Genomic DNA, 17,204 nt, shown 5'->3' on the forward strand with positions numbered 1-17,204 from the left:
GTTGTTGACAGAATTCAATTTCTTGAGTTTGTAGGACCAAGGTCCCTATTTTCTGGTTGACTGTCAGCCAATGGCTCCTCTCAGCTCCTGCAGTTGCCAGCAATTCCTGTTAGGTGGCCTTCCCACATGACAGCTTACTTCTTCAAAGCTAGCAGGAGAATCTCTCTCTAGTTTGCTTAAGATGGAGTCTTAATACGACATAATGTAATGACAGCAGCGTCATCACATCACTTTGCTATGTTCTATTGACTAGAAGACACAGGTTCTATTTACACTCAAGGATTGTGTAAGGGTTTGACTCATTGTTGGTCATCTTAGGATGGATTTGCCACAGTAACTTTTATATTTGTAATAGTCTCACACTGAAAACAACACAAATGTCCACCAACAGGTGAATGTATAAACAAATTGTGGTATATCCATACAGTAGAATACTACTCAGCAATAAAAATGAATATGGATATACAAAAGATAAAGAAATCTCAACATAATTGTGCTGAGTGAAATCAGCCACACAGCTTGCTTTCTTGCTTTCCTGCTTTTCTTTCTTTCTTTCTTTTTCTTTCTTTCCCCTTCCTTTCTTCCTTCCTTCCTTCCTTCCTTCCTTCCTTCCTTCCTTCCTTCCTTCCTTCCTTCTTTTCTTTTCTTTTCTTTCCTCCCTCCCTCCCTACCTCCCTCCCTCCCTCCCTCCCTTCCTTCCTTCCTTCCTTCTTCTTTTTTTTTTTTGAGATGGAATCTCACTCTGTCACCCAGGCTGGACTGCAATGGCACGGTCTTGGCTCACTGCAACATTTGCCTCCCAGATTCAAGCGATTCTCCTGCCTCAGCCTCCTGAGTAGCTGGGATTACAGACAACCGCCACCACGCCCGGCTAATTTTTGTATTTTTAGTAGAGACGGGGTTTCACCATGTTAGCCAGGCTGGTCTCAAACTCCTGACCTCGTAATCTGCCCGCCTTGGCCTCCCAAAGTGCTGGAATTACAGGCGCAAGCCACCATGCCCAGCCTGCATAATTTCATTTATATAAAACTAGAAATTGCACACTAATCTGCAGTGACAGAAAGCAGATCAGTGACACTGACTGATCTTATGAAAAGGAACGGCAGGAAATAGGAGCAGGAGAGACGTATTACCACGAAGCAAGGGGAAACTTTTGGGGTGACAGATGTGTTCCCAATGTTGATAGTAGCAGGATTACATGAAGGCATCATATATAAAAACTTACATCGTACACTTTGAATTGCTCAACTTCTTCTACGTCAATCATACTTCAATAAAGCTATTTTTAAAAACCTAGTGCCTTCTTCCAGAATCAACTCTATCAAGGTATTTCTGCTTGTTATTAAAAGTTCTTTTTTTGTTACTTTTGAATTCACTCATTTGCTAAGATTTCCAAGTTTATTTTTTAACAGTAAACTCTAACACAGTGAAACAGGAGCTTTTGTTTGAGACATTGTGGCAGCTGTTGGAATGTAGTCCTATATTATTGAGTATCATTAGGATGGAGTCTGTCTGGTTGGCTTCTACTTTGAAGGTTTAATGGGAGAAGCAAATGTGCAAACAGACAATTTCAATAAAATTGAATGGCAGACACATACACATACTACATGGTGCCCACAGAGTGACAGCCAGAGAGCCAGAGAGAGACCCAGCCTGGAGTAGGGTATGTGGAGTGCAGAGAAAACTCTGGAGGTGATGCCTGAGCTGAGTTTTAGGGGCTGAATAGGCGTTAGCCAACTGAAGAGGGGAAAAGGAATTCTCGGTAGAGGAAATGGCATAAGCACAGGCAGGGAAGCAGGAAAATGCTGTTACGTGTGGGGAAGTACAAGGAGTTCAGTAATATTAGACACAATGTTGTAGCCTGAATGTTTGTGTCCCCTCCCAAAATTCACATATTGACACCCTAACCCCCAAGGGAATGGTATTTGGAGGTATGGCCTTTGGGAAATTATTTTGTCACGAGAGTGAAACCCTCATAAATGGAATCTGTGCTCTTATAAAAGAGGTCTAAGAGAGACTCAGAATGTTGTGGTTCTGGTCACAGGGGGATAGCAAAAGTGTAGGTACTACAGTCTGTTGGGACACTACTGTCTGAACTACCAGAGGGAGACTTGGAAATATTTAGCTTGCCAGGAGAGTGCAAAGAGACCAGATACATGTAGTAGAGCTTTCTTTTTTTCATGGGAACTAAAATCAGTTTCCCTAAAAATGAGAGAGAGACCTATTTGATAACTACATCCAAGGTCAGACATATAGATCATTGTGGCATTTTTGAGAAGACATACGTGTGTAGGTATGTAGGCCTCAAAATAGGTCTCTCTGAAGCCACGGCAATAAACACTTCAAAATAAGAAGATGATCAATAATATCAAACATGAGTTTTGGCAGTAAGAAAATCACGGTGATCCCAGCAAATTTTAGTGAAGTAGAATGGAAGATAGATTTCATTGTGCAGTGGATGCAAATGTGAAATGAATGAAAGAAATAAAGAGAGAATGTTAGACTACCATCAATAAATCTGACTGAGAAAAATGAGTGAATAATGGTGAGGTAAGCAGAGATGGGGTCAAAGGCAGAGACATATTTTAGAATAGGAGAGACCCAAGCATACGTATAGGTTGAGACAACATGGCAAAAAGAGACAGAGAAACTAAAGTTATAACAATACGAGGAGATAGAAGGTCTACTTTATATAAAACTAGAAATTGTGCACTAATCTGCAGTGCCAGAAAGCAGATCAGTGATACTGACTGATCTTATGAAAAGTAAGGGCAGGAAATAGGAGCAGGAGAGACGTATTACCATGAAGCAGGGGGAGACTTTTGGGGTGACAGATATGTTTCCATGTACTCTGGGATAAAACAGGAGGGAAACATTAGTAAATAGCGACATCTCATTCCTTGAATATGGAGGAAACAAGACAAGAAAGCAGGCAGATGTAGGTCCATGTATAGATCCTGCTATTTGAGGTCATGTCCAGCCTCTGAAGCTCTTAATTGCTCCTCTCCTATCCCAGCCTCTTTCTGACCCATTCTCTGCCTGCAAAAACTTGTGTCCAGTAGCCTAACAACTGTGGGAGTGTCACACCATTGATTGGCATATGGCAATGAACATCCCTAACTTTGGTAACTTAGTTCTAAAGAAAGTCAAAGCAACATCTTTACTGATTTGTACTTATATTTGTAATTTGTACTTGCTTGTACTTGCAGTGAGCGGGTGAGAACAGCCTGAAAAAAATGAAATCCAAGTTCTGAGAGTCTTCCAAAATTGCTCCACAACACTGGGCTATGGCAGAGGCTGTTTAGTTTTTTAATCTGATAATGTTCTGCTTAATCTTCTAAAGTATTTGTATTGAGAGTGTTGGTCCAGGAGATTAGCTCTTCCACTTCCTCTTCCCTGGGCTCATCTATGTCATTTTCATATAATGAAGTGTCACTCTTCCACCCCTCCTCTTCTGTTTCATAAATGCTTGTGACACTATTTATTGCAGTTGGTGACTCAAGAAAAATTTCATCTGTGGTGGGAATTATAAAAAACAGAAATTTAATAGACATACAGGAAAAACAATGAAAAGAGTGTTCCTGAATTTGTAGGATAATGCCAAAGACCATCTGAATGAATGCGAGCAATCTTTTGTACACTTTCTAAACTTCATGTTTTATAAGTAACTTTATTTGTCATAAATCATTCCATCTTGCTCAGTCTTTTGATGCTTTGTTAGTTTGTTCATTTAACATATATATTTACTGGGTCCCTGCTAACGGCCGGTTGATGTGCAAGGGAAAAGCTGCTTTGGGAGCACAGGGAGGGAATCACTATGTCTAAGTGAAAACAGACTCGGACTTTGAAACAGGAGGAGCAGTTTGTTAGACAGAGAAGGGAGGTCAGAACATGTTAGAAAGAAGAAACAGCACACATCATATAAGCACAAAGGTATGAGAGGACTTGACAGGGTTAGGGGTGATCAGAGTGGATTCTCCCGCACTTCCACTGTGCCAGGTGCGGTGGCTAAGCAGTCGACAGCTATAATATTATTTAACTCAGACACAACCCTTGTGATGGGCAGGTATTATTATTCTTATTTTACAGATGAGGAAACTAAGGCTGAGTGACCTATAGTAACTTGACCAAAGATATCCAGCTAATAACAAGACTCATCCCAGATCTGTCTATCCACAACCACAATGTTGTAGTATACAGAAAGTTTCGTGGAGCTGGAAGGGAGGCTGAAGCCGGATCAGGAAAGCCTCATATGTCATGCAAAGGACTTTCATCTTTATCTTACAGGCCTTGTAAACAGGGAAATAAACTGATTATACTTTTCAAAAGAAGAATATAGATATAATGTCTATATTTCTAGATGTATATTTCCACACAGCATGGGGACCTTGCTTTCTGGGGATGAACTCTAGCTGGTGCTATTTATGTTCTGTTAACTCTAAAACCTTACTGCATTCTCTCCCATTTTTCCTAGTTGTCACCAGATTCACTGCCGATTATGGGTTCCAGGACAAATTTTGTTTGCCTTATATGTTTATTTCCCTCACTTACATATGAAATAAACTCTGTAATATTTGTTGTCTTCTAATGTTATAGACACAGGCTACAAGTGACTTGTTTTCCTTCTCTCTTTGGTTTATAGAACGATACACAGCGAGGCCAGGCATGGTGGCTTCCACCTGTAATCCCAGCATTTTGGGAAGCCAAGGCAGGTGGATCACTTGAGGTCAGGGATTCGAGACCAGCCTGGCCAACATGGTGAAACCCTGTCTCTACTAAAATATGAAAATTAGCCAGGTGTGGTGGCAGGAGCCTGTAATCTCAGCTGTTCTGGAGGCTGAGGCAGGACAATCGCTTGAACTCAGAAGGCAGAGGTTGCAGTGAGCTGAGATTGACCCACTGCACTCCAGCCTGGGTGACAGAGTGAGACTCCATCTCAAAACAAAACAAAGAGAGAGAGATACACAGAGAGATTTGAGTTTACACAGTCACCATTATCCTATGGGTATCCTGAGGCCCCCAGTGATTTTTAATTTTCATACTTTTGATACTAATATTTAGTTGTAACTAATTTAAAACTAAATTCTGTCTGTGCCTTGAGAAAAGCATCTACTTTATTTTCCATGAACATATTATTGATGGACTAACTCCAGTTCTTTCTAACCATGTTTGGGCCTTTCTGAGTCCACATGCTTTTGATTACAAGAAATATACAGCCAAGTCAACCCAGTTTAAACAATAGGAGAATGTTTTATCTCACATAAGATAAAAGCCAGAGTGGAGGGCAGGATTGAATGTTGCGGTGACTCCACAATGTCACGAAGGACACAGTTCTTTTCACTGCTTGCTTTGCTAACTGAGGTGTTGTCTTCATCTTCACAGTGCACAGCAAGAGAGCTACAGCTATTCTAGTAACCACACCAGGTACAGCAACATCCAGAGGAAAAGGCGGTCTTCTCACCAAGAGCTCATTTTTAAGAGTGGATGGGAAAACCATCCCCTAAAGCACCCAGCATATTTCCCCTCAAGGAGGATCCTGTCACATGCCCTTTCTTTTATTTTAATTTAATTTTATTCTTTTTGAGGCAGGGTTTCACTCCTGTTGCCCAGGCTGGAGTACAGTGGCATGCTCTTAGCTCACTGCAACCTCCGCCTCCTGGGATCAAGTGATTCTCCCACCTCAGCCTCCCAAGTAACTGGGACTACAGACGTTCACCACCACGCCCAGCTATTTTTTTAAATTAATTAATTTATTATTATTATTATTATTTTTAGTAGGGATGGGGTTTTACCATGTTGGCCAAGCTGGTCTCGAACTCCTGACCTCAGGTGATCTGCCCACCTTGGCCTCCCAAAGTGTTGGGATTACAGGTGTAAGCCACTGCACCCCACCCCATTTCCAAACTAGTTACTGGGAAGGGAAATGGGATCACCATGATTGGTTGACATGAGTTGCTGGCGTGGAATGAAAGTTGGGAATCAACCACCTTGACTATTTGCCCTCTTACTTCCTGCCCTGTTAAAATCTCCCAGGAAGCATAAAAAGAAACCTGGCTAGATCAACAGAGTATGATGCGAAATAAATATAGAAATGTTTCTTTAGAACATAAAAACATAGATTATTTTGAATTTCTCTCCTCCAGGAAATCTTAAGCTTTATAAATCCCTCTGAGACACCTTGGATTTGGTGGTTGGAATCAGTAATAAAGGAGGGGATTTTGTTACTATGTTAACAAAATAAGTTATGGAAGCACAAATTCTAACTGCCTTATATTTTCCATGCCTTTCTTGGGTTGGATCATGGAAACTCTACCTCTGATAATTTATTTTTTAATTTGAAAATAGTTTAGCTAGTAAAGATATTAAAATCTGTGCTGACTGATGGGCTCTGATGATTGCCAAATGGTTTATCTCTATTCAGTCCTGTTTTCAGTCTGGATTCAGTTAGGAAAACAGAGCCACTACAAGTAACACAAGAGTGAGAGTCTAACACAGGAATTTGGGATTATCCAGGTGTGGGAGGACCCAGGGGAGTGAAGATCTGGAAGCTACAGCTGGAGAATTGAAAAAAGTCGTGATCCTGATGCACGGACATGAGTGGGAAACCAGAAGCTCATGGAGTACAAGGAGCTGCACACATTTAGCCACCCAAAGTGTGACAAAAACGAGGAGTTCATGGGGATATCTGTGCAGCCACCATATCTGTGAAGTGAGGCTGTGGAAAGATGTGTGAAAATGCCGTATCTGAGGAACCCACCATGCCTGATATGAGCAACTTCCCAAGGCTAACGGCCTCGACTTCCCTCCCACCTGCCAAATCTCTGGTGAGTTTCTCCCATTGGCAAACTATGACATGCCATCCTTCTTTGCAAAAGAGAGGCACACAGTTCTTTCCTTTTCTGAGTCACACTTCCCTTTGATATGGTATATAAGTTCACTCTTGCTACAAAATAACTCTCTTGCTATATAATAAACAACCACAAAATCTTAGTGACATACAGCAATAGTATTTGTTTCGGTCACATGTCAGCAGATCAATAGGTGGTTGGCTTCTTTGGCTGGGGAATGGCTGGGAAACGTGGCTGGGCAAGCTCAGATCTATGCCTTGAATCTTTCTCTGTGATCAGAGGGCCAGTCCAGGCATGCTCTTGTGATGATGGCAGAAGAGAAAAAGAGCAAGCCAAATCATGCAAACCCTTTCCAAACCCTGGGGGCACACTGCACCCACTAATATTCCATTGATGAAAACATGTCACAAGGAGAAGCTCAAAGTCAAGGTGCAAGGAAATATATTCTGTTCATGTAGGTGGAGCAGGAATGAATATTTCTGAACAATAATCAAATTTACCACAACGTCTCAGGTATACTCTCTTCCAGAGTAGACAGAAAGAAGAGTCTATTCCATGTTCAAAGAGAACAAGGCTCAGCACTGAAGAGCTAACCAGTTTCTGGACATTAAACTTAAAATGTTGCCTCTTCCAGCTTGCCTTTCTTTTTCCCACTCATCATGGGTTTTCACCCTTTTTTCCCATAATCACAAGGCAGATAAAAACATGACAATTTTACTTCATCCTACTATTTACTTACTCATTTTTTAAATGAGCATTGATAGCTACTGTATGCCAACCACTGTGCTGTGGAAGATTGGGAGGTGAGCAGTCCCTTCCCTTAAGAAGCTCACTCTTTTTCAAAGGAGACAGGCAGTAAAAAGAATGATAACACAGCATGCGTGCTGGACAGACTCCCAGGTGGCCCCCAGAATCCCTGCATCATGGTATTTACACCTTAGTGTAAACTCCTCTTTTCTGAGTGAGGATAAGACCCGTGACTTCTAACCAATGAAATATGATGCAAGTGATAAGGTCTCATTCGCATGATGATGTTACATCACATACAACTCCATCTTGCTATCAGACTTGCTCTAAAGACTCTTGCTGGATAAAGTAAGAGGCCATGCTAGGAGAGCCCACATGGCAAGGAACCGTGTGCAGCCCTCGGCAGGTGAGGGAGGTTTCCAGCATATACCCAGCCAGAAGCCAGGGCCCTCATTCCTAAAGACAGAAGAAAATGAATTCTGGCCGGGCGCGGTGGCTCAAGCCTGTAATCCCAGCACTTTGGGAGGCCGAGACGGGTGGATCACAAGGTCAGGAGATCGAGACCATCGTGGCTAACACGGTGAAACCCCGTCTCTACTAAAAAATACAAAAAACTAGCCGGGCGAGGTGGCAGGCGCCTGTAGTCCCAGCTACTCGGGAGGCTGAGGCAGGAGAATGGCGTAAACCCGGGAGGCGGAGCTTGCAGTGAGCCGAGATCCGGCCACTGTACTCCAGCCTGGGCGACAGAGCGAGACTCCGTCTCAAAAAAAAAAAAAAAAGAAAAGAAAAGAAAATGAATTCTGTCGACAACCTCACTGGGCTGGGAAGCAGATTCCTCCCCCATTCAAACCACTGGGATGAGAATGCAGCCCAGCCGATGTCTTGATTGCAGCTTTCTGAGACCCTAAGCAGAGGATCCAGCTAAGCTGTGCCTGTACTCCAGGCCCACAGAAACAGTAAAATAATAAATGTGTGTTGTTTTAAACCATTCAATGTGTGCTAATTTGTGACACAGCAATAGAAAACAAATAGAGCATGATACAGCTATGGTAGAAATGCCATGATAACCCACAGAGAAAGTTTCCTAGAGAAGATAATACTTGAACTGAATGTTAAAGGATGCTAGGCATTAGAAAGTAAAGAAGGGGAGAGAAGAGCATTTAGAGTAGGGGTAAGAGAAAACACAGTGTGCTGCTCAAGCTTTTTAATGAAATGAGATAGGGAACAAACGATCATGACCCACTAGCTTAGTATAGCATTTAGGGTGTGAAGGGGAGTGGCAGGGAATGTCACTGCAAAGACAGAGATAAGTATTAGAGCATTAAGGATTTTCTGTGTCAAAGAGTCTAAATTTTATCCTGAAGGAAAATGGGAGACAATTAAAGTATTTTAGATCTGGTAAAAACATAAGCAGAGCTGAGCTACAGAGACATAGCTTTGTCACCAGTCTGACAAAGCATAGACAGAAATTACTGTAATCACAACAACTTACCCAAGTGATCTCTTCCACTGGTGAAGATGGTGGGGATGTTGAAAGACACAGATTGCAGAGAGGAGTAGGGAAATCATGGAGAAAGCAAAGAGTAAGGCTGGAGAAGGCAACATTTCCTACCTCGCAGGTACCCTGAAATCTGGAAGAAGGCAGAGTTGAATGGAGAAGGCTGAGGCTGCTAATACAGAGGAGAAAATCTGCGTGGCACACCAGACAAGTAGGAGGGAGAGTGGTCGATACTGAGCAGGGAAAAGAAACTTGGAGATATGGGGGCAGGGCCCTTGGAGAATCACTGAATGAAGGTGATTGCCTGTGCCTGGCATTTATATGCTGTTATGTTTAGTGGCCAGGTGACAGGAAAAAATAGTAACTATTATTTTTTGTACTTTTCAGTTCACAAAGAAATTGTATACACACGGAGTCATTTAGTCATAAGAATCCTGCGAGTTAGGGCAGAATTTTAGCAACTAGCAATTGTTGAACATCTTCCACGTACACAGTAGTAGCTGAGGATGAAAAAACTAAGTTCAGAGGTTGAGTGACCTTTCCATAATAGTACAGAACTGAGATCTGAACCTAAGTTCTCTAACCCCAAATGTCATGCTTTCCCCTCTATACCAGCTGACTTCCATGGTAAGTTACCAGCTTACCCCACTGAAGAGTCACTCTCAACCTATCCCAACAAGTAAATGGTAATTTTTAAAAGAGCACAAAAAACAACTCAGCACTGTTTCTTTCTTTTCAGCCATATTGTATATATCTTTGAATATACAATGAGTTTTAGGGATCAGTTTATTAGTGCTCTGTGTGTTTTGGCTGCTTTTTCATATTTTGAAACTTAACCTTAAAATTTCAAATTGTATATCAACCTATTAAAGGGTAGTAAGCTTGGAAATATAAGTAACTCAATTTTGTCAAAGTTCCAATTCCTATGTGAGTAATTTACCAAATTAATTCGGAAAGTCAGAAGAAGTTAAAGCAACCTTAAAAGGAGAACACAAGGATTAGCCCTTATGTATTCCAACTTATTTAAATGGAAAAAAGTTTAAAGTTATGCATATTGTGCGTAACATGTTAGTTGCAAAAGCTAAACAAATAGAGTGAATCGATTTACTTTGAGTTGGGCAGAGCTTAATTCCTTCCATTGAGTGTCTGACTTCATGAGGCATTCTATTTTTTCTAGCAAGCCAACACTTGATAACAGAATACCTAGAAAGAGAAAAAGAAAAATTAAATTCCCAAATGAATTTTGGTAAGAGTATATTTACTTCTGAGAAAAATACGTGAAACAAATGAAATGAAGCATAAAAGTAGAACAATAGGCTTTGAATATGGAACCATTCTGAGTGTTGACTAATTTAATGGTAAAATAAAATTATTTCAGTATGTGCTTTCCAACAGAATAGAAGTTGGAAAAGCAAATGAATATGACATAAGTTTACTATTGTAAAAGTAGTAAAAACATCATGTGGTATAGCAAGCTATATTAGTTTCCTTGGGCCGCCTTAACAAATGACCACAAACTTGGTGACTTAAAATAACAGAAATGTATTCTCTCTCATAGTTCTGGAGGCTAAATGTTGGGGATCAAGGTGACAGCAGGGCCTCCCTCCCTTGGAAAGCCCTAAGGAAGAATCTTCTATTGCCTCTTCCTAGCCTCTGCTGGCTGTCAGCAATCCTTTACGTCATATGGCTTATCACTGCATCATTCCAGTCTCTGCCTCCAATGTCACATGACCTTTTCTAGGTGGGTCTCTGTCATTCTACTCCTCTTATAAGGACAACAGTCACTGGACTCAGGGTCCACCTGAATCTAGTATAGCCTCATCTTAACTAATGACTATTTATATCTACAAAGACCCTATATTGAAATAAGGTCATATACTGAGGTTTTGGGGGGACAGGTGTTTGTTTTGTGGGGACATGATTCAACCCACTACACAAGGGAGAAATTCTATCAGAAAAATTCATGACTCATCCTGGATAAAACAACAGGCTTATGGGAGACATCAATGAGTCGAAGTCAAGCTCTTAGAGCATTTCCTTGGAAAAGGAGTTTACATATGGAAATGAAAAATTTTACAAAATTGTTTTGGGGGACGACTACTTTTTGGAATACATGATGAAAAGAAAACTTTTGGTAACAAAGTTTTCTTGATGAAAAGTAGGTGGCATAGAAATGTTTTTGTCAAAAACAAGAAATGGGGAAAGGATTCCCTATTTAATAAATGGTGCTGGGAAAACTGGCTAGCCATATGCAGAAAGCTGAAACTGGATCCCTTCCTTACACCTTATACAAAAATTAACTCGAGATGGATTAAAGACTTAAATGTTAGACCTAAAACCATAAAAGCCCTGGAAGAAAACCTACGCAATACCATTCAGGACATAGGCATGTGCAAGGACTTCATGACTAAAACACCAAAAGCAATGGCAACAAAAGCCAAAACTGACAAATGGGATCTAGTTAAACTAAAGAGCTTCTGCACAGCTAAAGAAACTACCATCAGAGTGAACAGGGAACCTACAGAATGGGTGAAAAATTTTGCAATGTACCCATCTGACAAAGGACTAATATCCATAATTTACAAAGAACTTAAACAAATTTACTAGAAAAAAACAACCCCATCAAAAAGTGAGCAAAGGATATGAACAGACACTTTTCAAAAGAAGACATTTATGCAGCCAACAGACACATGAAAAAATGCTTATCATCACTGGTCATCATCAGAGAAATGCAAATCAAAACCACAATAAGATACCATTTCACACCAGTTAGAATGGTGATCATTAAAAAGTAAGGAAACAACAGGTGCTGGAGAGGATGTGGGGAAATAGAAACACTTTTACACTGTTGGTGGGAGTATAAACTAGTTCAACTATTGTGGAAGACAGTGTTGCAATTCCTCAAGGATCTAGAACTAGAAATACCATTTGACCCAGCCATCCCATTACTGGGTATATACCCAAAGGATTATAAACCATGCTACTATAAAGACACAGGCATACGTATGCTTATTGTGGCACTATTCACAATAGCAAAGACTTGGAACCCATCCAAATGTCCATCTATTATAGACTGGATTAAGAAAATGTGGCACATATATACCATGGAACACTATGCAACCATAAAAAAGGATGAGTTCATGTCCTTTGCAGGGACATGGATGAAGCTGGAAACCATCATTCTGAGCAAGCTATCACAAGAACAGAAAACCAAACACCGCATGTTCTCACTCATAGGGAATTGAACAATGAGAACACTTGGACACAGGATGGGGAACATCACACATGGGGGCCTGCCATGGGGTAGGGGGCAGGGGGAGAGATAGGATTAAGAGAAATACCTAATGTAAATGACAAGTTAATGGGTGCAGCAAACCAACATGGTACATGTATACCTAAACAAACCTGCATGCTGAGCACAAGTACACTAGAACTTAAAAGTATATATAAAAAAAGAAATGTTTTTGTCACACAAGTGTACCTCACTTATACAGTACTACCAGAAAGTTCATTCATTTAATAAATATTCATTGAACACCAACCTTGTGCCAGACACTATTTTAGGAGCTAATAATACAGGAAGAACAAGACAGACAAGGTCTCTGACTTCATGGAAGAGACAAAAATGAACAAATATAAAAATCAAGATAAATCAGTAGTGATACATGCTATAATGAAAATAAAGCCTCCAATAAAATGTTGTGGGAAAGTAGTGACAGCAGACATCCTTGCCTTGTTCCTGACATTTGGGGCAAACATTCTATTTTTTTAGCATTATATATGATTCTGGCTATAGTTTTTTCATAAATATGCTTTATCAGGTAGAGGAAGTTCTTTCCTATTCTTAATTTACTGAGAGGTTTTTTTTCCCAGTGTATGAAAATCTTTTATTTAACTCTCTCCCATCTTTGAGAGATTTTAATTTTAATTTTACATGAAAAGTTTGTTTGGGTGAAATTCACATAACAAATAATTAACCTTTTTTATCTTCAACTTTTATTTTAAGTTCAGGGGTACATGTACAGGATGTGCAGGTTTGTTACATAGGTAAACGTGTGCCATAGTGATTTGCTGCACAGATCATCCCATCACCTAGGTACTGAGCCCAGCATCCATTAGCTATTCTTCATGATGCTCTCCCTCCCCAACACACCCCCCTCACCAACAGGCCTCAGTGTGTGTTGTTCCCTGTCATGTGTCCATGAGTTCTCATCATTCAGCTCCCACTTCTAAGTGAGAACACAAGGTGTTTGGTTTTCTGTTCCTGTGTTAGTTTGCTGAGGATAATGGCTTCCAACTCCATCCATGACCCTGCAAAGGACATGATCTCGTTCCTTTTTATGGCTGCATAGTATTCCATGTGTATATGTACCACATTTTCTGTATCCAGTCTATCATTGAAGGGCATTTGGGTTGATTCCATGTCTTTGCTATCGTGAATAGTGCTGCAATGAACATAGGCATGCATGTGTCCTTATAACACAATGATTTATATTCCTTTGGGTATATACTCAGGATTTGAATTGCTGAGTCAAATAGTATTTCTGCCTCTAGGTCTTTGAGGAATCACCCACACTGTCTTCCACAATGGTTGAACTAATTTACAAACCTACCAACAGTGTAAAAGCATTCCTTTTTCTCTGCAACCTCACCAGCATCTGTTGTTTTTTGACTTTTTAATAATAGTCATTCTGACTGGCATGAGATGGTATTTCATTGTGGTTTTGATTTACATTTCTCTAATGATCAGTCAAGTTTAGCTTTTTTTCATATGTTTGTTGGCTGCATGTATATCTTCTTTTGAGAAGCTTCTGTTCATGTCTTTTGCACATTTTTTAATGGTTTTTTTTTCTTGTAAATTTGTTTAAGTCCCTTGTAGATGCTGGATAGATGTCAGATGGATAGATGGCAAAAATTTTCTCCCTTTCTTTAGGTTGTCTGTTCACTCTGATGATAGTTTCTTTCACTGTGCAGAAGCTCTTTAATTAGATCCCATTTGTCAATGTTTGCTTTTGTTGCAATTGCTTTTGGCATTTTCATCATGAAATCTTTGCCCGTGCCTATGTCCTGAATGGTACTGCCTATATTTTCATCTAGCGTTTTTATAGTTTTGAGTTTTACATTTAAGTCTCTAATCCATCTTGAGTTAATTTTTGTGTAAGGTGGAAGGAAGGGATCCACTTTCAATTATCTGCATATGGCTAGCCAGTTTTCCCAGCACCATTTATTAAATAGGGAATCCTTTCCCCATTGCTTGTTTTTGTCAGATTTGTTGAAGATCAGACAGTTGTAGGTGTGTGGTCTTATTTCTGAGTTCTCTGTTCTGTTCCATTGGTCTATGTCTCTGTTCTTGTCCTAGTATCATACTGTTTTGGTTACAGTAGCCTTACAGTGTAGTTTGAAGTTGGGTAGCATGATGCCTCCAGCTTTGTTCTATTTGCTTAGGATTGTCTTGGCTATTTGGGCTCTTTTATGGTCCATACAAATTTTAAAATAGTTTATTCTAATTCTGTGAAGAATGTCAATGGTAATTTAAAGGGAATAGCATTGAATCTATAAATTACTTTGGGCAGTATGGCCATTTTCGCAATATTGATTCTGTCTATCCATGAGCGTGGAATGTTTTTCCATTTGTTTGTGTCCTCTGATTTTTTTGAGCAGTGGTTTGTGGTTCTCTGTGAAGAGGTCCTTCACTTCCCTTGTTAGCTGTATTCCTTGGTATTTTATTTTATTTTGTAGCAATTGTGAATAGGAGTTCATTCATGATTTGGCTCTCTGCTTGCCTGTTGATTGGTGTATAGGAATGATAGCAATTTTTGCACATTGATTCATTGATTTTGTATCCTGAGACTTTACTGAAGTTGCTTATCAGTTTAAGAAGCTTTTGGGCTGAGATGATGGGGTTTTCTAGACATAGGATCACGTCATCAGCAAACAAAGATAATTTGGAGATAACTTCCTCTCTTCCTATTTGAATACCCTTTATTTCTTTCTCTTGCCTAATTGCCCTGGCCAGAACTTCCAATACTATGTTGAATAGGAGTGGTGAGAAAGGGCATCCTTGTCTCGTGCCAGTTTTCAAGGGGAATGCTTCCAGCCTTTGCCTATTCAGTGGTTCTGTTTAGGTGATGAACCACATTTATTGATTTGTGTATGCTGAGCCAAACTTGCATCCTAAGGATGAAGCCAACTTGATCGTGGTGGATAAGTTTTTTGATGTGCTGCTAGATTCAGTTGGCCAGTATTTTATTGAGAATTTTTGCATCAATGTTCATTAGGGATATTGGCCTGAAGTTTTATTGTTTCTTGTTGTATCTCTGCCAGGTTTTGGTATCAGGATGATGCTGGCCTCATAAAATGAGTTAAGGAGTAGTCTCTTCTTTTTAAATTTTTTTGGAGTAGTTTCAGTAGAAATGGTACCAGCTCTTCTCTGTACCTCTGGTAGAATTCAGCTGTGAATCTGTCTGGTTCTGAGCTTTTTTTTTTTTTTTTGGTTCTACCAATGGTAGAACTCATTGGTCAATTCAGGGATTTGATTTCTTCCCAGTTCAGTCTTGGGAGGGTGTGTGTGCCCAGAAATTTATCAATTTCTTCTAGATTTTCCGGTTTATATGCATAGAGGTGTTTATAGTATTATCTGGTGGTTGTTTGTATTTCTGTGGGATCAGTGGTGATATCTCCCTTATCATTTCTGACTGTGTTTATCTGATTCTTCTCTTTTCTTCTTTGTCTAGCTAGTGGTCTATTTTATTACTATTTTTTTTCAAAAACACAGCTCCTGAATTGGTCGATTTTTTTAAGGGTTTTTTGTGTCTCTATCTCATTCAGTTCCACTGTGATCTTGGTTATTTCTTATCTTCTACTAGCTTTGGGGTTTGTTTGCTCTTGGTTCTCTAGTTCTTTTAGTTAGGATGTTAGAATGTTAACTTGAGATCTTTCTAGCTTTTTCCTGAGGGCATTTAGTGCTATACATTTCCCTCTCAACACTACTTTAGCTGCATCCCAGAGACTCTGGTATATCATCTCTTGGTTCTCATTTGCTTCAAAGAACTTCTTGATTTCTGCCTTAATTTCATTATCTACCCAGGAGTCATTCAGGAGCAGGTTGTTCAATTTCCATTTAGTTGTGTGGTTTTGAGTAAATTTCTTAATTTTGAGTTCTAATTTGATTGTGCTGTGGTCTGAGAGTCTGTTATAACTTCAGTTCTTTTGCATTTGCTGAGCAGTGTTTTACTTCTGATTATGTGATGGATTTTAGAGCAAGTGCTGTGTGGCCATGAGAAGAATGTATATTTTGTTGTTTTGGGGTGGAGAGTTGTGTAGATATCTATCAGGTCCACCTGACCCACAGCTGAATTCAGGTTCTGAGTATCTTTGTTATTTCTCTGTCTTGATGATCTGTCTAATATTGTCAGCGGGGTGTTAAAGTCCCCCACTATTACTGTGTGGGAGTCTAAGTCTTTTTCTAGGCCTCTAAGAACTTGCTTTATGAATCTGGGTACTCCTGTATTGGGTGCATATATATTTAGGCTAGTTAGCTCTTGTTGTCAAATTGAACCCTTTACCATTGTGTAATGCCCTTCTTTGTGTTTTTTGATCTTTGTTAGTTTAAAGTCTGTTTTCAGAAACTAGGATTGCAACCCCTGCTTTTTTCTGTTTTCCATTTGCTTGGTAAATTTTCCTCCATCCCTTTATTTTGAACCTATGTGGATCTTTGCGTTAAGATGGGTCTCTTGTAGACAGCATACCGATGGGTCTTGGTTCTTTATTCAGCTTGCCACTCTATGTCTTCTATTTGGGGCATTTAGCACATTTGCATTTAAGATTACTATTATTATGTGTGATTTTGATCCTGCCATCATGATGCTAGCTGGTTATTTTGCAGACTTGTTTATGTGATTGCTTCATAGTGTCACTGGTCTGTATGCTTCAGTATGTTTTTGTAGTGGCTGGTAATGATTTTTCCTTTCCATATTTAGTACTTCCTTCAGGAGCTCTTGCAAGGCAGGTCTGGTGGTGATGAATTCCCTCAGCATTTGCTTGTCTGAAAAGGATCTTGTTATATCCTTCTGTTATGAAGATATGAAATTCTGGGTTGGAAATTCTTTTCT

At 39.9% G+C, this 17,204-nt stretch overlaps 1 protein-coding gene across 4 annotated transcripts in view; it reads right to left on the reverse strand.

The window, feature by feature from the left end:
• Positions 1 to 3,251: 3,251 nt before the first annotated feature.
• Positions 3,252 to 17,204, reverse strand: part of UBE2U (ubiquitin conjugating enzyme E2 U) — a 64,452-nt gene continuing 50,499 nt past the window's right edge. For all 4 annotated transcript variants that reach the window (XR_004052091.1, XM_030913011.1, XM_030913012.1 and 1 more), the window contains 2 exons: positions 10,202 to 10,296; positions 3,252 to 3,514 (listed from right to left, as the gene is read on the reverse strand). Coding sequence is in view for 3 of the 4 variants with exons in the window: in XM_030913011.1 (XP_030768871.1) it covers positions 3,330 to 3,514; positions 10,202 to 10,296 (280 nt within the window). In the remaining variant the exon portion in view is untranslated. The remainder of the gene's footprint in view (positions 3,515 to 10,201; positions 10,297 to 17,204) is intronic.

This window comes from Rhinopithecus roxellana, chromosome 12 (assembly GCF_007565055.1).
Source record: "Rhinopithecus roxellana isolate Shanxi Qingling chromosome 12, ASM756505v1, whole genome shotgun sequence".
Classification (NCBI taxonomy): domain Eukaryota; kingdom Metazoa; phylum Chordata; class Mammalia; order Primates; family Cercopithecidae; genus Rhinopithecus; species Rhinopithecus roxellana.